The 25,978-nt window shown below is 34.3% G+C and overlaps 1 protein-coding gene and 1 pseudogene across 3 annotated transcripts; one reads left to right on the forward strand and one right to left on the reverse strand.

Moving 5' to 3' along the window:
• Positions 1 to 3,712: 3,712 nt before the first annotated feature.
• LOC129288221 (exportin-2) lies at positions 3,713 to 9,007 on the reverse strand. Of its 3 annotated transcripts, none has more exons than XR_008587958.1 (3): positions 5,870 to 9,007; positions 4,226 to 4,393; positions 3,713 to 4,093 (listed from the first exon to the last, which is right to left on the reverse strand). XR_008587958.1 is itself a non-coding variant. In XM_054924724.1 (2 exons), exon 1 carries the CDS (start codon positions 8,801 to 8,803, stop codon positions 5,870 to 5,872), a length of 2,934 nt encoding a protein of 977 aa, XP_054780699.1. In that variant the 5' UTR covers positions 8,804 to 9,007; the 3' UTR covers positions 3,713 to 4,093. The 3 variants fall into 3 exon arrangements, 1 of the variants encoding a protein (XP_054780699.1); XR_008587957.1 differs by having other exon boundaries at positions 4,200 to 4,393; XM_054924724.1 differs by lacking the exon at positions 4,226 to 4,393.
• A 4,709-nt stretch (positions 9,008 to 13,716) lies between these two features.
• Positions 13,717 to 14,211, forward strand: LOC129289375 (fructose-1,6-bisphosphatase, cytosolic-like; annotated as a pseudogene).
• The last annotated feature ends 11,767 nt before the right edge of the window (positions 14,212 to 25,978 follow it).

A 25,978-nucleotide genomic window follows, 5' to 3' on the forward strand; every position in this document is an offset into this window, starting at 1 on the left:
AACTTCCAACTAAAATCATGGGCTATCAATCAAATGTGGTTTCATTCGAATGAATGGAATACCCATGCTCACCAATTATGAGAAGTAACTTGGCCAAGGTCACTACCCTCACTCTCGATTCATGGCTTTCCCCATTCTCAAATATCTGAGATGTTGTAAACCCTAAGCTAGTCTTCTTGACAAATAAGTAGAGATAGCTAAGTTTGAGTCCCTCAATAAACAATGGGATAGTGGTTACTTCCCAATTCCAATGATAGGTAGCCAGGCTAGTTTTTATCAAATATAATAAATTCATGCGTAATCAATTACAAAACATACACCACCACACATTAATAATTTATACCTTTGCTCCTTGCTATTAGAGCTCCCCAAACAAACGAGCTAGCACCACCAAAGATGTCAACACCACATCTATATATAATGTGACACTAATTATTTTTAATACAATGCTAATTATAGTTAATCAAAGTGTTTACAGGCTAATTACACTCTAATTCTAGTGTTATATTAATTAGAATATTACAATAGAACCTTAAATATACCTTGTTTAATTATGGAATTGAGAAGGCATAAGATCTTGAGACTTAAAAGTAAACAAAAACACGATGTTTAAAGAGGAGAAAAAGACGAATCAAATTACACACCAATTTAGTGGAAGTTTTATTTAATTTTTTTTAATTTCAGATAAAGTGAAATGTATAGTTGTGTCAAAAAACAGAAGGACGACAATTGAGTTTCAAAAATGAATTTACTAAAAGTATTCCCTTTTGTTCCTATTATCAGGCGTTTTCTAGAAAAAAAAATTCCTTTATTTTTATATTTAATTCATTAATTATGAGAAAGAATATAATATAAATTTAAATTTAAATAGAGTTAAAATTAAAATTTTATTATATTTTGAGACATAGTTAATGAGTTAACCAGCTTTCCTTAATTTCAATGAGGTAGTTAGTTGTACCTTATAATAGAAATTGAAGGGAATAGATCCCAAGAAAATTTATTAAAAGATTAATGATTATTTTTACCTCTTAACCTCACTTAAAGAGTTATTGGACAACTTAAACTTAATTATAGGTCAATTATGTTTTCTCAATGTTAAAAATTCTCTCCCTTATCACCCTATCATTAATTAATCTTCTGTTTATCGATAGTGGGTCTTACATTCAATTTTGTAATAATTTTATTATAAAATATTAGGTTACTGGTCTTTTTTTCCCTTAATTTTAACCTTAAAGAGTCAACGGGCACCCTAAACTTAAATATTTCATAATAAAAAGTATTTATAAAAATGAATGTGGGGCCCATTAATAGTGAATAAATGATGAGTTAATGGCAGGGTGATGAAGGAGAGAATATTTAACATTAATGGACATCAATGACCCCTACCTGAGTTTACAATGCTTAGTAACTCTTCGGGTAAATTTTAAGAGTAAAAATCACCATTAACCATTTATAAAAGTATGGGTTATAAATATCAATTGAAATAGTAAAACAAATCAAAATCTTAGTCACAAATTAGTCATTTAAATCTTATAAGTCAATCCCAATGATTTTGCAACCTATATTTACAATTATTTGAGGTGATACTTGCAACTTTTTTTAATAGAATTTTTACAAATATATTATAATTAATTTAAACTTTTCGAGATCTAATTGTCAATTTTTAAAAAATAAAAATATGCATAATAAGGTTCTATGATATGATCATATGATATAATATTAATAAAAATTATATTATTTGGAAGTGATGAATAATATAAGATGAATCGACAATGTAGCTTATAATAAAAGGAGAAAGTGTCGGTGTGATTTTGAAGCTTAATCCAAACAAAAATGAGAGCTAAAGAAGTTGATAGACTTTCCTCCAAAGACTAACAACTTTACTGTACCAAGTCTTCCATCATGGTTTCCCCATTCCACGAACAATCATTACACCTTTCAAACCCAATGAATGTGCATGCAATATTTAATAAAGTTTATATATTATATGCTTGAACCACAAAAGTTAAAAAAAAAAAAGTCGTAAAATAAGATTATAAGATGTAAACTGTAAAGTAAAATAGACAAGATTAAGGATAAAATTTAAATAAAAGTAAAGGAGATAAACCTTACTCCCTCATATTCTTATTATAAGATATTTTTAATCATTTCATACATATTAAAAAAATTAGTTTTTACTTGATATCATAAAAAAATTATTTATACTTTTATTTTTATCTTTAATTTTAAATAATGATATAACTACATTAAAAGACATCCCACTAATCAAGAAAAGAAAATATTAAAAAAATAGTTTAATTGTTATAAAATATTATAAATTTTAAATTAAAAATTATTTTTAAAAAATATTTTATAAATAAAATTAGAGGGAGCATCTCGTTTTCATCTCTCTATCTTTTTTTTTTATTTAGTAAAGAAAAAAATTACATAACAACTAGCACATACATTCACACCCAACTCATACATTCCGCAGACTGAACTGACAAGTTGTTCCTCGTCGGGCTTGATGTCATACCACTGTCACTGTGACAACATATTATTGGCCTTTCCTTTTCTCTAAAATGTATAATGCATTCTGCGAAGAATCTTAATCAACTCACGAAAGTGCACAGATCATGACAAATAGTAAAGGGATAGGAATTAAGAAATCTCGTTCTCATAAAGATTTTTATTTAAAATTTCAACTTAATAGAGTCCAACAAATGTTAGATGAACAAGTGTAATTTCACAAACTATTTTGAAAATTAAAAAGGAAATGGAAGCAAGTAATTCTTTAAATTCAAGAATATAATAGAACTTAAGATTTTTTATTTTCCTTATTTCATCACACTCAATTTACTTCCTCTAGTAAATGTTCTTAATAAATAGAAGTGCAGCTTAAGGTTAAAAAATATTTAAAAAAGCTTTCTCCAGTCAAAAACAAATGTTTAATTATTCAATGTATAATTATAATTAATATAATCTAATTTCGAAGCTACAACTCTAATATGACTTTATAAGGTTAGCAAGAGTATCTTTTTCTTATCATGTTCTTAATGATTTTACCTTAGTTATATATTTCAAAGGAAACACACAATTATTGATTCATATAATTTCATCAAATTTTTCTTTTAATACCATTAATATTTTTCAGTATTGCCAATCCTTATAATTTTAATAAGATTAGGCGTTGTTTAATATTCAATTCCCCATAAGACCTAAAAATAAAATCTGATAAAACTATAAAAATCCATGATTGTGTTTTCCCTATTTGAAACTTAATAATTGGCTCTTGAAAATAAATGGGGAAAAATGAACAGAAGGATGAGGAGGCATTCGTCACAGTAGACGGAAGAAGAGAGGGCACGATACTTAAGCCAACATACATGCTTTAGGGGCGCCTCTTCATCCAATAAAAATGTCACAATTCATACTAATTTCATCCCAAGTTAATGATATCCTACTTTGAAAAATGGATCTGATTAAAAATAATCCGACACTTACAGTTCAATTTTAATATACTCCAATATCAATGAATCACTGTACATAAAACAAATGAATGCTAACGTCACGCCACTATGTCATTGATAGCACAATAGCACCAAACCAGCCCATATAACAATACATATGGGTTTGGAAGCAGGCCCCACTCTCTTGTAACTCAATCGACCAATCTCAATACATACAATTTTGACGTCAATTCGTCAATGAAACTTGCAGTTAAGACACCATGTAAGGAGAAGAATAAAATTAACTTTCAATGACGCAGAGGTTTTACACAAAATTGAGCCGTAACGTTCATTTGCTCACATGACATGACATGAGCCAACAGAAACTTGTGTGAAATAGTTTTACAACAAAATCCCACAGATCACATGGACCTTCGAACACTGGCTTGGAGCTGTCATCCACTTTCGAGCTGGATTATCATTAGAGTTCGCAACCAATCTTCCCATAAGAATATGAAAGAAAGCGGCAAAAATGGATCGTGCAATACTTGAATAGAACCGCTTCGTAGCGATGCAAAAACACCCTTAGCTATAGCTCAATCAAAGCCCCAGCAAGCCACTCTGCCCCAGGCTCTATACCACCCAACTGATTGCGCCATCATATCCTAAGCAGTATCAATCAAATCAGATTATCAAAGCATAAGAAATATTTAAAAGCAATTCAAATCAGAAAAGTAATAATGAGGGCGAACGTAGAAATTATCGACCTACATCGACGGTTTCATCCTAATCCCTACCACGCAGCATATACGCATGCATCAAGAACTGCATAAATCCTCATCAACCAAAACGTCAAGAGAGAGAGAAAAGTATTGCACAGCTGCTCGCAATGGCTTGTAGAATTTAGCAGAAACCAGACCAATGCACTGTACAGGCAGTTGGTTTGACAAACATAGCATGGAGATCTGAAAATGACAAACAAACTGGCCTGTGCTCACAAGTCTAAGAAAAATTTTTTAACAAAAAAGTACCCAGGTCACAGTAATAAACAAGTCTCATCCTACTAGGTCAGATTGGCTACATGGATCACGTTATGCTATTTGTAGGAGGCAATTTATATCTAATTCATCCAATGGAAGATAGGTTAGTCAAGAAGAAACATATGTTACAGGCAACGTATCATGCTCGCAGGAAAAGCTCCATGTGAACAAGTTGACAAGCATATAACCATGTCCAGACCTGATAAATTTATACTGCAATTACAGGTTTGTGAGCACATGAGAAGAGAGTATGGTCGTATTTAGATGGAACGAATTCTACCCTGAATTAGGCTATTAATCACAAGTCAACATTAAAAAATCTTTCGTGGACATACTATTGAGTAGCAACTACCAAAATGTTCTTAAAAGCATAAAACTTGCGACCTCAAGAAGCCCATCATTTCATTATCTTCTTTTTAAAGTGGAAAGGATATAATTTCATTATCTTGCATGACAAGAGTTTATCAACATCAACTAACAATAACTTACTAATAGAATACTTCGCCCAGAATAGCACCCTATAGGACTCACTTTCTCAAATCATGAGCTATGACAAAATTAAGAACTATGTTAGGTACATGGGGATGCTAAATTTCCAAGTACCTTAGAATAAAAGATACATGGGAACTCAAAATCCCCAACTCGATCCAGTCAACAAAAATCTGTCATTTGGTACCCTCAGAATACTCGAGCTTAATACAATCAGACATAGACTAATTTTGTATCATAAATAAGATGGGATTACAAAGCTTTTCCAGCAAGCAAAGAGATTAAAAAGACTGATTAAGCACAGAAAAAATTTTAACTCAAAGGAATCAAATAACAATAGACAAAAAATCAGGCATGTTCAGATATTGTAGCAGACAGAATATGGACAGCTCAAAACGTAAGCAATCACAATAATTGTATATGATAGGAGAAAACGACATGCATGAGTGAGAATAAAGGGACTATATGTAATAGGGTCCAGAAAAATGTAGAAACAAGTAGAAGATTCATTTTAATCCCAGCCACAATGAATTTTCCTTAAATGATGCCCACCCTATAACCATGGAAAAAATGGTATTATGGGTATCAAGTGAATATCAGAGAACTCAAACATAAGAACTGGCAGCATCATGCTCTCATAACTCACCAGATGCGAATTAGAATTTATACGAATATTGTTTAGTTACTAAGTTTATCCGAAAAGTGCTACCTCAGTTACGATGGACTCCTAGGATTCATAGGTAGCCTATTCCCATTGTGTAAGATATTAAGTAGCTGTTTTTCACGCTTTGGGAAACAACCCCACTCCCCAAAAAAAAAAAAACAGAGAGAGAGAGAGAGAGAGGATAAACATGCTATTATTCTACTACGGATCAAAGTGGGGGAAACAAACTGACCCAAATATTTACTTACTCAAACTATAGGAAGACTATATGAGTTGCAAAGCTGAAGCAATGCTGCTTGATTTGCTGGATCAACATTTTCACTGATGACTTTGGGATACCTCCCAGGGGAAACAGCAGAGAGTCGGGATAGTGAAGCAATAAAAAACTCCCTCGGATCTCTTATATCTTTTAGTGGGTCCTCTTCCTTTTTTCCAGCATTGTAAAGACGAACAAAAGTCGCTGTATAACCCACATTTTCTGTGATATCTGGCATGTCAGGTTCCTCCTCAACCCTGTCCTGTTCTGGCCGTGAAAGAAGAGTGACAATACTATCCACCATCTTCCCCCAGGATTCAGCAGCTGCAGCATCTACGAAGATTGGAGACTCACAGATAAGTCTGGTTGAGGCAACTGCAGTCAACTTGAGCTCAATAGTTCCAGTAATCAGCTTAAGATTGGGTATCCAGAACTGGTTTAAAATCACAGTGAATATACCAGGCTGGACACGATTCATAGTATCCACAAGATATGAAGGCCCATGCTTGATCAAAAAGAGTGACATAAATATCAAAAGAGATTTGATGAGCTTTACAGTCCGCCTATGTTGGAGCTCTCTGAAAAGGGCAGCCCAAATGTGAGAAATATAACACTCAATGACAGCATAGTCAAGACTCTCAATGACAGTATTAAGCACGTAAAATCCTTGCTCAACTGTGGCTTTAGATTGGATAAGCGTATCGAATATGCCAAGCACCTTGGTCAGCCTATCCTCTTGGTTTACCTCATTTGGTGCTTTTTGAAGGAAGGCCTGGAGTAGACGCACAAGTGCTGGAACATTTGGGGCCCTTTTCCAAGTTTCAGGGGACAAAAGGATCACAAATATCTGCATGTAGATTGGTGGAATCGGTGGTGTATTTGACTCAACAAGCTGAGCAAGCAACTGAAATGTGTATGGGAAAAACTCAGTTACATCATTGCTCAATATTATTTCAAGTCTAGGAAAAAGGCTTGCTTCAAATACTGATACAAGAGACAAGTCTTTCTCGCATCCTCGCCTCACAAGAATGGCCACTGACTCAAAAAGATAATGATTGAAGATGGGGTTCTTTGGATTTTTACAAACTTCACCAAGAATGGAGGCCAACCCCTCAATACAAACGTGAGCAGCATCAACAGATATATCAGCAAGACCAAGGATCCTCATTATACATTTCATTACATACTGATTTTCTTCAGACTCTGGGAACTTCAAGGCACTGAAAAGATTGTTCATCAGCATTGGGAAAACAGGATTAATGTCTGCTGCAGTGTACCGTGCCCTGACGCCCTCATCTTTGACCAACAAGAGTTTTTCAATACAACTTGCAGCATATGAATGAACAACATTTGATTCAGCAGCCAGGAAACGAACCAAATCTGGAAAAAACTTTAATGCTAAATCCTTTGATATTTGACTTCGGAACATAGTAAAGAACTTGAGGGCACCTGCCTTAAGCATAGGATACCCATTAACGTCTGAGCTCTGCAGTTCTGGAACAATGACAGATTCAAAAAAGCTCTTAACATCAACAAGTTCTGTTGAGACATAAGAAGATCCAGCCTTCTTGGTTGAAAGAGAGACTACCAAGTATATAGCACAGTCCTTATCCCTCCAGTTTGCCACTGGATTGGCAGCAAAGGAACTTAGTAAAGTTTGAATTTGAGCAGACACAATGCTTCTGACACAATCTCCATAATGTGATGCAATTCCCTTAAGTAGCTCACAGGAAATCCTCCTCCTAGTATCAAGATCGCTACCTTCAATATCTCTCCTAATAAATTCAATATAGTTCATCTCAAAGAGTTCCTCATCATCATCCCTCAATCGCACATTTGGGATAACAATGCATTGACAAATCTGGGGTATAACACCCTCACTGGCAAACAATGTGTGATGAACACTTGTGCTAACAGTGGTCAAAAACTTGATTGCTGTGACAGCCAGCTGATCACGGCTAGCAGACTGCGACACATTCCCCAGTAAAGTCCATACAGCAAGCGCAAAATCATTCAAGTAACATTGAAACTCCTCCTCATTCTTTTCTATGTAAAGATTAATATTTTCACAAACCGCAGCTCGAAGCTCATCGACAATTGCAACACCGTCAGGACCACTATTTTCCAGGGCAGGATAACTAGCAGTAAGGTATTTTCGAAATTCAGTCATCCATTCTTTCATGTGATCCTCAAAAAACTCGGGGAGCTCTTGAAAATTCAGTGCATAAAATATCCTACAACATAACCTCTGGGACTCAAAAAGGGAGCGAAGGTTTGCAGCAGGCCCCCCTGAATTTGCGGCTACATCGATTAAGGAAGCGGTCTTGAGAAATATTTCCAGTAAAGGTGCCGAAAAATTATCCAGACAATATTTCAAATCAAGCAAAAGATCGTTGGTTTTATACTGATAACGAAACTTCTTGAAAATGGAATTCGCAGTACCAAGAATACCATTAATAGAAGCATAATCGGAGGTTTGCGAGGCTTTCTGAAGATTCGAAATGAGTTCAGGAAGCAACGCAGGCCACGATTTCGGAAAGTCATGCTTACCGATAACAGCCAGAGCTTCACTTAGTTGGCTTTGAATCTTAGGAGTAGCCGAGAGCATTAGCGGAACGATCAAAGATTTGATCTGCTCCTTCTCGGGGTCAAGTATAGGGGAGAAAATAGGCACACTGCCGTCATCCGAAGTAGCAGGAACCCACCGGACACGGAGATGGTTCTTGAAGTTGACAGCAGCAGCTTGACGAATCTGATCATCGATAGAGGACTCGGCAACGAGCCGGAGTACGGCAAGACCGTAGTTGGGGCGATCGGCTGCCTCAGCAAGGGAGGATTCAGCACGACGGCGAGGCTCCGCCGCCGGAGATAGAGTATGAAGGAAGCATTCGGAGAGAAATTGAAGAGTCTGCGGGTTCCATTCCATGATTGTGACACAAAAATCGCAGTTAGGGTTTACGACCAAAGTTGGCCACTCTAGATCGTTCAGTGATCACAACAATCACTGGACTGAATGGAAAAAAAAAAAAAAAAACTTGAAGCAAAGACGAAGAGGATGAAGAGGAGAGAAAGGAGGTGATTTGTGCGCGCTTGCAAAGGGGAAGTGAGATGGGAAGAGAGGGAAGGGATTTTGAAAGAGGGTTTTTGTACTGTGATTCTGCGGAGACGAGGACAGCCTAAAATAAAAGTCACGTGTCGTCTTGCCATAGTTCGGGGCACTGATTCATCTTTCAGCCCAATATTGTATGGCTGGACAAATTTTAATTGGGCTTTTCTTCATGATTTGGGCTGACTTTGTTTCCGTGTTTTCTTTTCCCAATTTGCTCGGTATCACACAGATTAATACAGATACAAGAACTTGAAATTTACATGGTCATGGACTAAATACTAAATAGTATATTTCAATCTCCTGGAAAAAAAAATTATATCTCAATCATTCAAAAATCAAAGAATTACTTATGCCCAAAAAATATGAAAGGATTATGATATATTTGTCATATTTTAATAATGAAAAATAATTTCTCATATTGCAAAACACTTACTTATGCAGTTTTGCCTATGATATTTATTTCAGAAAGCTGGCGGAAGAAAAAAAAGATATTTATTTCAGAAAAAAGATTATGAGGTACGCATTATTTATAATTTTATAAAGAGAATAACAATAAAATCCCAAAAAGAGAGGTTTATGACAGTTGTTAATATTAATTCAAACTCATTAATTTCTAGGTCAGAGAGCATGAGAGAGAGCGAAAGCGGTGAGAGTCAGAAAGTACGTGATGTTAATTACGGTAACGATAGGGTTCGCAATAAGGGAGGCATAGGGTTGAATCGTAAGCAACCAGAACTGGTGTTCTCCATTGGAAAAGATGGGGTTGGGCACAACAAGGAAGAGAAGCAGGGTGAAGAGTCAAGGGGTAGATGACGCCCTCTACCAATGTCGTTCAAAGACAAGCTATTATTTTTTAGCAGATATGGGTTTCTCATGAAGCATGAAGTAAAGGATGACATAGTTCAATGTTGGACAGCTTATTTTCTTAAGAATGAGGAATCTACAAAGAAGTTAGAACATGAAGCACCGGATGAAGAAGAGATCTCTAGAGTTGAGGGGGTGGTTAAAATATTGAAACTTCAATTCACGATAGATGAATATTCTACTTGGTGCCGGCCATGGATGAACTCACCTATAGTGAAGCTGTCGAGGGCTCCTATTAGTAAATATAATCTTGATGTTAGAATGAGTAGGATGTGGAGGCCTTAGGAAGCCATGAAAGTTATGCCATTGAATAATGGATATCACATTGTCTCATTTATGAGTAAGGAAGGCAAAGACTATGCTTTTCAAGAAGGGCCTTAGATGATTGATGATCACCATCTTCTAGTTTAAAGATGGCGACTAATTTTAATCCATGGAAAGCGGATGTGCAAAGATGGATTATAGTATGGTTACGTATCCCAAATGAATTTTATAGCGTTGAGTCTCTCTGGGGAATTGGTAATATGATTGGAAAAACCCTAAAGATTGATCTCTCGACTTTTATTTATGACAAAGGGAGGTTTGCTTACATTTATGTTAAAGTTGATCTGCAACAACCCCTTCTACCGGCATTTGAAGCATTTGGTGAGGACAGAACCATTGTTTATGAAGGACTTCACCATGTTTGTTTCATGTGTGGGAAATACGACCATCATACAACTGAGTGTCCAGTTGTTACAACATTCGAAGAAACTACACCACAGTCTTTAAGTCTCATGCAGAAGGAGACACCGCAAGAGAATCAAGAGACAATGACACTGGTGACAAACCAAACTAAGAATAGCCGGTAGAGGTTGTGGCAGAGAGCGGCAAGAAGGTAGCAGAATTTAGGATGAAAAATTTAGTACAAAGGGATATACACAGACCTACTATTTAGGCGAATTAGAAGGGATATGAGAGACAGGGTATATCGTGAGGGTTTTAAGGAAGAGATAGCCTTGGGGATGCTTCACGGATCTCTCGGCAAAATGTGATAAAAAAGAATAATGAGGATAAGTCAAAGATACCTATGAAGGATAAGGGGAAGCAAATTTTTGGAACAAATTTTAACAGGAGAAGTTAGAAGGAGGAGTGGGTCCCAGTAGGCAGTAAAAGGAAGGGTGAATCCCGTGCACAACCACATGGAAAGGAGAATCGAGGTCTGGATAAGATGAAGATATAAATCAGGACAATAAAGGATTTAGACTCAATTTCACAGCCTATAACGAATACAAATTCTTTTTCGCCTCTTAATGTGGATTTATCTAATGGGGCCTTAAGTAAGTACGAGGAGGAAAATCAAGATGGACTGAGTTCATAACAACACATGGATATGCAGATTTCGAGTAAAGTGGCCTCGGAGAATAATTTGGATCAAGCTGCTAAACTCTCAGAACCTCTCAATAAGGAACTATATATGGTTGATGAACTAGCAACAAAATCAGAAGTCATTATGAAAGATGCAGACATGGAATCCCAAGGTATTTCTTAAACTAAGGGGCAAGCACTCCTTTTGAACAAAGTTTCCTTATGAATTGCCTTTTCTAGAATTGTCGAGGCACGGGGTCCAGATCCTTTCCTAAACTCATCAAGGAGTTATGTTTTAAGTATAAAAGTAATTTGCTTGCTTTTGAAACATGTTAAAGTGGAGCTAAAGCTCAAAAAATGCTTGTTCTTTAGGATATTAGTTTATGAATATTGTTGATGCTAATGGTTTTAATGGAGGTCTTTAGGTGTTATGGGAAGATAAGTCTTGGGATATTCAGTTACTAGCCTCTTCAGATCAATTTCAACATTTTTCTTTTGAGGTTGGCAGGGTTAAGCATTTTATTTCTTGTGTTTATGCTAGCACTAATGCAGTGAAAAGAAGAAAGCCTTGGTCTAATATGGAGGAAATTAACACTGGAATTTCAGGGGCATGGTGTATTGGAGGTGATTTTAACTGCACGTTATTTAGTCATGAAAGACAATCACAATCTAGGATCACTACTACCGCTAATGGCCCTTTTAGTGATTGGGTCTTGAGACTGGGCTTAGTGGACATGCGGTGCTCAGGACCATTTTATACGTGGAGTAGTTAGAAGTAAAATTGACAGAAATTTAACTAATTCTTGCTTTGTGGATTTTTTTTTTCTCTTGCCAAGGCATGTATTTTTTTAATATAAGTCTAATCATAAGCCCATTAATCTTGAAACGGTCCCGCGTGTTCCATATGGCCCTATTGATCATCTGCTTTGATTCTTGGCATCTTGGATCCTCAATGATGATTTTAAGTATTTGTAGCTAACGAATGGAGAGAAGAGATTGATTGGTGTGAACACTGTATTTTATTCAGGTATTTTTTTTAATTTAATAAAAATCATAATAAATAATTAAAAAATATAAAAATAAAATTTAATCCTTTTTTAGGATTATATTTTCAAAACAAAAAAATTTAATTTAATTAAAAAAATTTAATTTAATTGATAGGGCTTAATTTTATTTTAGATAATCTTTTTTAGTTAGAATTTTATTTATTTTAGTTCATTAAAAAAATATAAAAATATAAAAATAAAATTTAATATTTTTTAAGATTATATTTTAACAAAATCAAAAAATCTTGTTTAAATCTTTTAAAATCTCTCTCCAAATTATCCCAATCATTCAAAAATATTGAGAGTCAACTTTTGAGAGTTAAATTTCTCTCCTTAAATCTTATTTTTTATTTAAAAAATATACATGTGTGTGTGTGTTAATCTATTAAAAAAATTAGAAGCAAAAAAAATTATAAAATATAAGCTGGATGAAATGCTAATCCATCAGTGTTTTATCACAACTTCAGTGGCTTTTTGCATAAACACGAGTAGCAAAGAAGTCACAAAACCCAGAAAAGAAAAAACAAAGAGCAAAGAGCAACGCATGCGCAGAAAAATATAGCCACACAGCCACGCAAAACACTTTGAACTAGATGCAGTAGCATGCACACACGAAACACACAGAAAGAAAGCAGCTCTAAAAAGATTCATACACGCTAAAGAAAAGACAGAGATGCACGCTGTAGAAAAAAAAAAAAGCAAAAGCAAAGCAGAAATGCGACATGCAGCAAGTGAAAGGAAGGAAAGTAATGTGCACAGCAAGAGAAAGATCCCGAGCTTCAGTGATAAAGAGCAGAAATGCAGCATGCGCGAGCGAAAGAAAAAAGAAAGTGAGTCCGAGAGAGGATGGAGAATGAGAAGGAGATGAAGAGTGAGAAATGAGAATAAAATGGAGAAAAACTGAGCACGAAGGAAACACAGAAGAGAGGATGAAAAATTGAGAGGAAAAGAGTAGATGCAGAAGAAAAATCAGATGAAAAAGGAGAGAGAACATCAAGATAAAGAGAAGAGGAAGATGTTGTAGAAAACGAAAAGAAAATAGAGCATGGAGTGGGGACAGAAAAAACTCAACAGTGAAGTAGGAAAGAAGACAGGAGGATTAGAATTAAGAGGAGAAAGAGGAAGCAGCACAAAAAAAGGAGACCAAGAGAAGAGAAGAGAGACTGAGAATAAACCTAAAAGCAGAGCACCGAGAAGGAGGGAGGAAGGCTGAGATTAGAAGCAAAAAATAGGAACTAAGGAAGAGAGAAAGAGAGAGAGAAAGATGGATCACGTGGCGGATGCTCAGAGGACTGATTTGATGATGATCACTCGGTTCGTTCTGAACGAACAGTCGAAGCACAAGGAATCGCGTGACGATTTCACCATTCTACTCAATCACATTGTCCTTGGCTACAAATTTGTCTACTCTTCCGTTAGTAAGGCAGGGCAGGCAAAATGGCTTGGACTTGTTAGGGAGATCAATGTTCAAGCATGTTAGTAGCTGGTTACTGCATGTATTAAAGCTCTTGCATGCTTATGCTAAGCATAGGAAATGGTGTGAATGGCTTCACACTTGATCTGTGTCTTGGGGAATTTATATTGACATATCTAAACATCAAGATGCCAAACAAAGGAAAGTTTTACTCTGCGAATGAAGGAAATGCCAAAAACTAGGATGAGCCAACTGCTAAATATGTAGAAAGCTACAAATATCCGCAAGATGGTTCACCATCAAAGTCTCTTAGGTACATTGGAAGCATGGTTGTCGATATCCACCGAGCATTGCTTTACGGTGGTATCTTCATATACCCTGCTGATAAGAAAAGCTCAAGCAAAAAGCTTCATATTCTGTATGAAGTGTTTTTAATGTCATACTTGATAGAGCAAGCAGGAGGTCAAGGTTTTACAGGAAAACAAAAGGTACTTGACTTGGTTCCAAGGAAGGAGAATGAGCAAGGAGGAGACAAAGTAAAAGTTGGAGGATGACTGGAACTAAGACTGGAATCGAGAGAGTGAGAAGAAGAAAATGCATAAACAGTAGCATGCATGCACATGTGGGTTTTTGGACTGAACGAGATCATCGTTTTCTTTTTCCTTCAATCACACGAGTTCAGGATGTTTTGCAAGCAACAAAGAACCAAAAACACATTCAAAACTTGAGGTCGAGGTGATAAAAGCGTTGTCTTGAGAGGAAGAAGAATGCATGCCTGGAATCACAGGCTACTCAGGTAATATTTAAATCATATCATCTCCCTTAATATGGATTCATTAATGAACATATATATATATATATATTGATAGATATTATGAGTGTGGATTGATCCAGATGTATGTTTAGGCATTAAAAAAAATTAGGAATTAAATATTTTTCTATGTAGACTTTAGAACATGCCAGAGCGGTGTCTGACAAAAACTAAAAAATAAAAAGAGAGCTTGTGAAAATTTGTGAGGTTAATTGTGGTTTGGAGCCATGCCTATCATGGTTATGATCTTGCTAAAAGTTTATGCTAAATTTGATTTTTTTTTTTAAGAATATATCCTCAAGTTGAAAGAATAGTGAATCATCAAATTACTTTATTCTGTCCGTTGCCTTTATTGCATAAATTGTTTAGCCAACTATAATATTATGCACCAACTACAAATGTAAATATTTCAATTATCTATTTGTCATGTAAGATTTTAAGAATCTTCATAGGCATTTAAAAAGATTTTATATCGTGTAAATCAATAAAATTTCACAAGTATGAGGATGAATCTTGTATTTATTTATATGAGTTTCAAAGGCCCATTATTGAAATTAATTCTCTCTTTATAATAAATATTTAAGTCTCATGTGAGATTTCAAGAATTTTCGTAGAGACTTAAATTAATCACATTATTGTGTAGGATAATAAATCCTCACAGATATCGTGATTCAAAATTTATATAGTAAATAAATAAATAAATTTTGTAAATAAAATAATAAATGTTTTTATGATCAAATAATGAATTTAAGTTGTGATCAAATTTTCTAATTAGATCTTTTGGTCATGTGAGATTTTTGAAACTCTATAGACCTGTAGGATAATCGTACTATTGTCTGAATCAATAAGACTCTGCAAGTATAATAATTAAATTTTTAAAATATATATAAATTATATATTAAATTAATTAAGCTAAAGATGTATTTAAATAAATTTAATTCTTTTATCGTGTGAGATTTTGGAATATCCATAGATATTTAGGATAATCTCGTATCATGTAAATCAATAAGGTTTTGTATATATAAGAGCAAAACTTATATGTTAATATGAATTTCAAAGGCCCATCATTAAAATTAACTCTACTTTTATAATCCAAATTAATAATTTATTTAAGTCCCATGTGAGATTTCAAAAATCTTCATCAAGACTTAAACTAATTACATCATCGTGTGAGATAATAAGTCCTCGCAGGCAGTGTTTTGAAACCCAAACTGGACATGGAACCGAAAAGAACAATGGATTGTGATTTTCATGGTCTAATCGGTTAGACCGACGGTCAAACTGGTAACATGAAAATTAAATGAAAAATAATATTTATATGCACAACTATATAAATAAAACATTAATTTGTCAATTGTGCTGGGATCTTGACTCTAAAAGCTAGATGCTTGGACCGTTGGAGCTAGAGGTAGAGACATGTCAGCATAACCTTGTGATCTTGAAGGAAAATGCTGGAGCTGGAGGCACGCCATCATGTTATAACTCACAAGCTTTCAGTTTCAATGTCAAAAGTTGGATCTTTAGAGCTGGAGGCAGAGGTTGGAGGATAAGTTAGAGATTGAGCTTGGGTCATAAAGGAGATATTAGAGATTAGAGAAGAGAAGAAAAGAGAGAATTAGTGATTAGAGAACAAAAATTATGAATCTAAACAACTTAGCCTAAATGTCTTTTTTTTTATTTTTTCTGACATTTGACCCGGGTTGACCCGGCTCCGGTTTCTGGGTCAAAACTGGCCGGTTCAATCCAAGTCAAATGTCAAATTGGTTTAATTGGTTGAACCAAACCATTTTACTCAGCAGGTAACGGTCAGATCGGTCGGACTGTCCGATTTGGTCCAATTTCAACAACATTGCTGCAGGTGTAGTGATTCTCAATTTTTACAACAAATAAATGATTTTTGTAAATAATCATATAATACATAATTTAGAAAAATTAATCAAATTAATGAATTTAAGTTGTAATCATATTTACCAATTATATCTTTTAGTCATGTGAGATTTTTGAATCTCCGTAAACTTTTAAGATAATCGTGTTATCGTATGAGTCAATAAGACTCTGCAGATATAACGATTAAGTTTTTAACATATATATATAAATGATATATTAAATTAATTAAAGTAAAGATATATTTAAATAAATTTAATTCCTTTATCGTGTGAAATTTTAAAATCTCCATAAATATTTAGGATAATCATATTATCGTATAAGTCAATAAGGCTTTGCAGGTACGATGATTAAAATTCTTTAAAAATATATATATACATACTAAAAAATTATTACTAACACTTAAAAATATAAATAAATTGCTAAATTCTTTTATTGTGATTAAATTCCTGATCACAAAATATAAAAATAAATAATATTTCTAAACTCTTTTCTTTTCTTTATCTCAAAAATTCAAAAATTGAGAAAATAATTAAAATTAAATTATTTTTTGCAATTTAAAACACACATATCAAAATTTCAGAAATTGTTTTATTTGCAAATTGGTAAATTATTTTTAATTAATTTCTCTTCAAAAAAATATTTTCACCAACAACTTTCAAGCCCGAACTACGTGGATTTTAATCTCCATCATAGGGCATGTAGGCCTTAGAGTTAGATTCTGAGTCAAGTTCTCCCTTGTAAATAAATAAATATTTCTCACTTAATTCTTATCATTTTTATATCAAACACATGAATATAAAAGGGATAATTAAAATAATTTTAAAATCATATTAATATAACACAACAAACTTTAGGTAACCGTTTTGACAAACGGGTGTTGTGGGGTGCTTAACACCTTCCCCACACTTAACCGACTCCCGAACTTATTTTTTATTTTCGCAAACCATCCTTATCCTCTTTTAATTGATTTCTCAAGATTTCCCTCAAAATTTTGGTGGCGACTCCTCTTTCCAACTGGTTCTCGCCACGAAAGCCGGAACCTCCACTCGCGCACCGTCCATGTCACGTTTTTCGGGTGCGACAATTGGTGTATCAATATTATTAATTTTTCCAATAAAGTAGTGACATGAAGTAAAGAAGTTTATGTGATCTTCTCTGAAGGAAACGTCACTTATTGGGAATATTAGATGGTATAAACCGTGTGCTAAGAGATGATGGGCCTTTCTCTTCTTTAGAGCAGCTCTAGCAGACTTTATTGTGCGAACTAGAAGATGTGTTATTACAAGAAGAAGTGATGTGGGCTCAAAAAGCAAAGGGAGATTGGTGTACTCTGGGGGATCGCAACACCAAGTGTTTTCACTCTCGTGCTAATGCTAGAAGAAAGAAAATTAGAATTGATGCCATCCAAACCTTGCTTAGGGAGTGGATTTATGATTATGTGCTTATCAAAAAGGAAGCTTCTAAGTTCTTTATTAACTTGTTTCGGAAGAAGATGCTTAGACTCCTATTACTGATTGTGACATTGATTTTCCTCCTTTACAGGATAATTTTCTGAGTAGTCTTGCTGAGCGGTGAAGAAGGAGGAGATTGAGCAACTATTCTGCACACAGGTGCCCTTAAGTCCCCCGAACCAGATGGTTATAACGCCCTCCTCTTTCAATCTCAAGGGAAAACTTTTGGTCCCTCAATCATTAAGTTTTTTTTTTTTTTGGATGTTTTTCAAAACCCACATTTAGTGGAAGGAGTTAACAAAACCTTTATTGTTCTTCTCCTTAAGAAAGACCATTCTGAGACCATTCGAGATTTTCAACCAATCAGTTTGTGTAATGTTATTTACAAAATGGTTACAAAAGTTATTGCTAATAGAGTCAAACATATTCTTTCAGATGTGATTTCTCCAAATCAATGTGGTTTTTTTCTTGGTCGACTTAGCTCAGATAACATTGTTGTCACTCAAGCATATTCTACGCGCAACATCAAATGGAAGAAAAGATTTGTGGCTATAAAAATTGACCTTGAAAAAGCATACGATCATGTTTCGTTGGGACTTTGTCGTTGACTGTCTTAAAGATCTTAAGTTACCTGAATTTCGAATTAAGGTTGTTCAGAAGTGTATTTCTATTCCAACCATGCAGATATCATGGAATGGAAGTAGAGCAGGGGAGTTTAAGCCCTCGAGGGACTTAAGGCAAGGGGACCCCTCTTTCACCTTATTTGTTTGTGAAATGTTTGGAGAAATTAGCTCATTTAATTCAGCATGAAGTGAATAAAAGGCAGTTGGCTGCGCATGAGACTTAACAAATCTGGGCCCAATTTATCTCACCTTTTTTTACAAACGATCTCCTTATTTTTGCTGAGCCAAATCTTAACCAGGTTGAGGTGGTGAAAAACTGTTTAAAAAGATTTTATAAGGCTTCTAGACAGTGAGTCATGCTAAAACTCGAGTTTTTTTCTCAACCAATGTTCATCACAATATAAGAAATTAACTCAATGAAGAACTAGGTTATGGTCGAACTGATAATCTCAGGAAGTATCTTGGAGCCCCTTGCATAATGATCGAGTGACTAAACAAACTTACCAATATGTAGTTAACAGTCTGAAATAGATTAGATAATTGGAGGCTAAATTCCTTATCATTTGTTAGGAAAAGAACTTTTTTGAAATCTATCATTTCAACTCCTCCTTACATTATCCAGACAGGTCTGCTACCAGCAAGTTGCTATGATAACATTGATAAGAGAGCTCGTGATTTTTTATAGGGCTCCACTACAAAGCAAAGGAAAACTCATGGGGTTGCATGGGATCGTGTCTGTACTGATAAGAACACTAGAGGCCTGGGTTTGAGGCATTCAAAGCTTTAGAATCAAGCTTATCTCATGAAGGTACGATGGTGGCTTATGGCAGATAAAAATGCTTTATGGGCCAAAGTGGTGAGAGGCAAATATAAATGTGAGGATGACCTTATACCATCGATTGATAGGAAGCAAGGAGGATCCAGGATGTGGAGTAGTTTGAAGAATGTGCGGGAATCAGTGAAAAGTGGTAGGGAGGTTATTCAAAGACAGGATCAACAACTTATCAAGTGGAAACATAAGCAGCACGGATCTTTCTCGATAAAATCAACTTACAATCTCTAAGTTGACAAGGGTACTAAACATCATTCTATATGATCACATATTTGGAAGCTCTGAGTTCCACGATGCTGTCAATCTTTCTTATGGTTGACAACTCATGATCATTTGATGACAAACGAGGCCAAGTTTCGAAGAGGCCTCCTACTAAAGTATGCGACCTCTATGCAACACTGCAAGAAGATATTATTCATGTTCTCCAGGATTGTCCTCTAATTCAACAAATCTAGCAAGAAGTGGTCCCACTGGATTGAAAGGATATTTTCTTTCAAAGGGATTTAAAGAGTTGGTTAGACAACAATATCAGATACGTGAGGGGTGGCAAGCAGAATTGGTGGTGTGATTTGTTTGGAATTCTTTTTTGGTTAATCTAGCGTCAGAGAAATGGACGAGTGCACCATAACTCAATAAAGAATACATAACATGCATAGCAGAAGCTCGTGGGATTTTGAACTGCATTAATGGAACTAAACACAAGATTCATAATGTAGCTGCTATGAGAATGAGAGCTTAGAACCAAGATCTTTCTATTAATGGGAGTGAGGAGGCTACCGTCTATGTAGATGGGTCCCTCTCTTTTTCAGATGGTACAATTGGATGTCGGGGTTTGATTTATGATACTAAATGCAAGATGGTAGAAGCTTTCTCTTTTAGATTGGAGGTCACAGATAGTATCTCTGCCTAAGTGTGGGGTTTCTTGATGGGTTTAAGAAGGACTTGGGATCATGGATTTCGAAAGGTTAAGATTTGTGGTGATTCTATGGAGACTATTCATCTTCTTAGAAATGAAGTCTCTAAAATTCATGATGATTACCTGTTAATCAATGAGGTGCATCAAATGCTTCAACAGAAGTGGCGGGTGTTGCTAGCTCAGTAGCTCATGTAGACAGAAGTGAGGTTGCAGCGGCAGATTTTTTTGCTAAGAGAGCTCTTGTTCTGCCTCTTTGTCTGCATGTGGTCCCTGGTGACCTTGCCATGGACATGCTCTAGGATAATGCTGTTATTTAGCTTAGCTTTTTTTTTTTTCTTGTTTTCCATCATATCCAAAAATAAATATTAATTCAAACAATTACAAGTTAAAAGTTATATTTAAAATTTAAATATAGTTAAAAATTTTATATTTACACCAATTTGAATCGATATTTACAATTTATATTTTAGAAATTTTTATTAAGTCATTAATTCTTTACTTTTAAGACTTAGCTGTTATTCTTTCAATTTTATAGGCATGAAAGGGGCAAATCTAGAGGCACAATCAGACGCCATGCTTAGCCCTGCAGGAACTGGAGAACGACCCCGTTGAAAACCTTCCATACATAAACTTACCATGAAGATTTTGTCACGTTTATTACAATTAATAGATCATGGAATCTCTCTCTTTCAATGGTGTCCAGTTAAGGATTAAGATGACAGAAACCTCGTTATCAATATGAGCTACCAAACAAAGACCATTGAATTATGCTTTTCCACCTCCCACTTGCTCTTCTTTCATCTCCTTCTTTCTCCGCCAATTCACTCTTACAAAGTTACGGCCTCTTGCCAACGAAACTCGAGCACATCCTCCCAAACCAATCCCAACATGTCAGGAAATGATCTTGGCAAAGATTCTCTCCATGGCTGGTCTCTATGTCAAGAGATCATCACTGTTAGAAAAATATAAATTAATGAAGAAATTTAGCAAAGAATGGTCTATTTTTCTCTAAAATATTAAATTAGTGATGGATGTTAATTTCGTAACTCAACTTAAAAGTAATGAGAAAAATAGTGAGGAACTATCAATTATTCTCTATGATAAGATAATTAGTAAGAAAAATAATGAGGGGCTATCAATCTTTCTTTAGAATAAGATAATTAGCAAAAAAAATAGTGATGAACTATCAATTCTTCTGTAAAATAAGACAATTAGCTAAGGATTCTGTCCCTAACTAATTACTATAAAAAAATTTAACTTTTGACAATGACTTTTAATTATATATTTAATTATTTCATTTAAAAATAAAATTTAAATTTAAAAATTAACTAAAATATTCTTAATAACATTATTTAATATTTAATATTTTTTATTTTAAGTTCATTTTCATTATTAAAATAAATATTTTATTAAAAATATAATAAAAAGAATAATTTAAACAAAATACAAATATTTTTAACATATTAATAATTGAAAATAAAATTTAATATATTTTTGAATTTTTATAATATATTATTTAATATATTTGTTTAATTAAATAATATATATTTAATTTCTTATATAATACCTACGGGTACCTTCGAGTTCAACTAATAAAAATAAGAGTATAAGGCTTAAAAGGTAGGAGGTTAAATGTTCAAGTCTTAATATTGACATGAACATAATAAATTTGTGACATGGTAAGAAAAAAATGACATAGACAATAACATATCATGAGTTGTTATACACATGATGAGTAATGAGGTACGAAATGATAGATGACATAGTAGTTAATGAGCATGAAATTATTGGAGACATGTCACAAGTTGACGTACAAATGGCGAGTAATGTGGCATAAGCATATTTAGCGAGGAAATAATTCTTCATTAAAGTTATAAAATTTTGAATAGTATTAACAAAAGATTGGTGAAGAATATGGCCCTCGCTAAAAATCAATGAGGGATTCAATTACTGAGGAATATGGCCCTCGCTAAAAATCATTGAGAAATTAAATCCCTTGCTAATTAGCTAGAGAAATACGATCCCTCGTAAGATTTAGAAAACTATTTTAACTATAAAATTAGCGATAAATTTTATTCTTCATTAAAACATAATTCAACGGGAGAAAATGGCATTTAGCAAGAGTTTTGTCACTCATTAAATTCCATTTTTCTATTAGTAGATTTTCTTACTGTTGTTACCCAAGCTGCCCTGTGACCTGCACATAATATGTTCGATGTTATTTCTGCGTGGTAATGATTCAAACCGTGATCGAAATCTCCTTGGCTATTTAGACCAACTTAAATCATTTTGATGATGAGAGACTTGGGTTTCACTTCCTTATCTTTTGTTATGAATGAACGAATGCCCATTCTTTATCTCTTGTTCCTAGGAACATACGTGCTTTTATGCAACCTGCAGAAGTATGATGATTTTCTTGGCTCTTTACGATGCTCAACTATTTGCGTTCATTCATACGTTTTTTTTTTCTTGTCCCCTTACCAGGGGCACACTGAGATGGTCAGTTTCATCTTTCAATCCTTTGAGCTACTTCATCAAAAATTTATTCTTTTGAGTGTTCAGATTCTTTTTAAAATTCACCGAAAAAATTATATAAAAATTTCATCTAACTTTTATAAAAAAGAATTTATTATCAAGAGGTTTTATAAAATTTATAAAATATCTCAAGTCACAAATCTTTTGCATTTACAATTACATTAAGAGCATTGACAATTGCCCAACGGCTATTTACAATAACACATTGTAAATATTGCTCAGTTGTCAATGATATTAATCAAATTGTAAATATGCAGAATTTAACACTTGAGAGTATTTTATAAATTTCATAAAATCTATTAATAATAAATTTCGTTATATGAAGCTTGGATGTAATTTTTTTAAAAGTATAATATCATTCTTTTGCATTGAATTGGCAATGGCATCAATAATAATTCTATGAAATATTCCATTTTTGACAAAAAAACCAAAGCTCATGATTGAAGAATGCCTCCCTGTCTGTCAAAAACACAGTTGGGATTTGTGATTTCATATATGAGCAGGTTAAGGTTAAAACACCATTTATGTTACTTTAACGAATCCAAACCAAGGTAGTCACTTTCTGGAAGTTATTTGAAATATTTAATCGTCTGTTTTAGAATTATCCCTGCGCCGCATTCCAATGAGTGTTCTTGGACAACACCATATACAGATGGGCCGACTCATATCCATATTCTAGAGTGTTTTCGAGCAATTTCTTTTTCACTCCCTTTTCCACAAAATCTCTTATGCCACGAGACTCCCCACCCCCCCCCCCCCGCTTTACCAATTCCATTTAGTACATTCCATCTAAAATTATCTTTTATTCTTCTACCATTCATTGTGTTTGCTGAAGGAAATTTTTATTTGAAGAAATTTTCTACTATATTGTCCACGTAGGTGAGATATTTGTAAAAATGAAAGCATTTAATCCTTGCATTGGGGGAGTCATCACCGTCTGTGGTGTGAGATTTCAATTTCTTAAATTGGTAGAAGTCGTCAAGGGCAAAACTGGAAAAAAACTTCTACTTTGTGACAACTTTATTACTCCAACAAACTCACATTGATTTTGGATATTGACTTAGAAGTGGCTTGTATTAAGAACTGGAGGGAGTGCAACATTTGACTCTGATTTGGCTTACCCCTAAATCTGTTAAAGAACAACTATTGTGACGTTTTGATCAGACAGTTATTATTATTTTTTTTTTTTGGGTCAAAGAACCCCGTTTACAGATAGGAGATACCCAAAACCTGTGTTTCAAATATATTTTCCAGCAGATGCCCGTTAGACCCACTTTCGACATTGAAAGCTACATGAGAAGGAAGGGGTTAAAATGAGGTCACGGAACATAAAAGATTGACAGGAACATTTTAGAACCTTCACAAATCAAGCCTTGTCAATCATCTGATGCCCCATAAACTTAAAGGACAAAATACACCGCGGTCCTGCTGAGCAATTTGTTTGCTTCCCCGCCTTAGATGTTGATGGATTGAATTTTTGCAACCTCTTGTTATGTCTTTGCATATCTAAATTGCGCTCGTGTTATTCTCAAGGAATCTTAGAGCAACTCAACTTTAAAACTTGTCTCTTTCTGCCGTGGTAGTTCCCAGAAAAAGATAATGATAAGCTAATGAACCCTGTCAAGGTACCAGGAGTAAGGAAAAATTGATTTTCCAGCTAAGGTAAAAATTATGGTTGAGGCCAGGTCTCTGTAACTGGTAGACTTGATATATGAGAAACCAACTTGCTGATTTTCTGCCGTACATGAACCCTAATTACTAAGGATGCTAGTTCCACGTGTTCTTATCAACATAATTGATTCATTTTTCGTATGCTACTTATACATAATATATAAGATATAATTTCGAGCAAAAAGGGCTTACTAAATAATGATATTACTTACCTTTTTCTTGTGGTGCGGTGGTTTTCCATGTTTTAATTTGCACAGAACTTCAATAACACTCTCCCTATTAAAACATACAAGACATTTTTTGAGATATTAGATATTAAAAAATGTAAGATATTTTTCATTTTTTAAAATATAATTATTGCCTTTTTTTTAAAAAGATAATTATTGAATAAATTATTTTATATTTATTTTAGGGTAAAACAACTTATTAAATAAAGATAAATATAAAAAGATAAGATTAATTTAAAGATAAAAGATTACTTTATTATGTGGTAAGATTCAATTAAAAATGCCTTATATTTTATAATGGAGGGAGTTTTTTTTTTTTTTTTTTGTATTGTAGTCTTTCCCTTCTCTGTGGGGCACAGGCAGGGTGAGATGCATCAGGCAATAAGACCCACGGTGAACCAGAGATAGACTCGTAAGAGCACTTCATACTTCACATTTCCCGCAGTCTCTCTCATGATTTTGTCTAAAAGAATGAGTCATTTTAACAGACTTTGATGGTTAGTATCATCTTTTAGTGATATAAACATGTTAAAAAAATAATAATTTATATTATTTGTCCTTCACGTTTATGCTATAGTGCTATCCCTTTTTGATGAACGAAGTATGACTGTTGCGCTTTTTAATTAATTTGGTTGAAAATTTTGCTGACAGGAAAGTTTGACCCTGACCCTCATAACTTTCCCTCCCCAAAAGAAAAAAGTAGATCACTTTCTTCTTTTTCCAGTGACACCTGACAATGTGTCCCCATGATAGTTTTTGACATTAACTAGGATGGGTCCAAAAGTACCTTCACCGCTCAGTCTCTGATGATCTTTTCCTTCTCTCATGTCCATGACTTGATCTGATCTTTCTCCCCAATTTTAGCCTCTCCCGAATTCTTTTCTTCTGGCCAGCAATGCTGCTGGAACAAGGAAGCTCTCAGCATGATTCACTACTGACGAATGATGATAGTGTGTGTGTGTGTGTGTGTGTGTGTGTGTGTGTGTGTGTCTGTATTCATCAGGGCATGTTTGGTCAAAAACTAATTATTGTGATCTCAAGGTATTTATGATGTTCATGTGTTGGTTTGAGTAGTGGACGCTCGATGGGATAAGAATAGGGTTGAGAATGAGATGCAGGCACAAGGAAATCGCGTACCTGGTAGGGTTTAGTGTCAAAAGAATCTATTCACCCACCTGCACCACAATGTGTTGTGTTTGATAGAGTGGTGCATTCATCCATGAGCCCACCCTTATTGAATGAAATGACAAATAAGCACTCAAAAACAGTAAGTGGAAGGTCAATTTATTGTCACCTGATTCTGAATAATACAAGCCAAAAATGACCAACAACCCATCATTCTGGATTTCCCTTCATCAAATCCTTTTT

This window comes from Prosopis cineraria, unplaced genomic scaffold, assembly GCF_029017545.1.
Source record: "Prosopis cineraria cultivar Desert tree isolate PC_DT_omini unplaced genomic scaffold, ASM2901754v1 PC12, whole genome shotgun sequence".
Taxonomy (NCBI): domain Eukaryota; kingdom Viridiplantae; phylum Streptophyta; class Magnoliopsida; order Fabales; family Fabaceae; genus Prosopis; species Prosopis cineraria.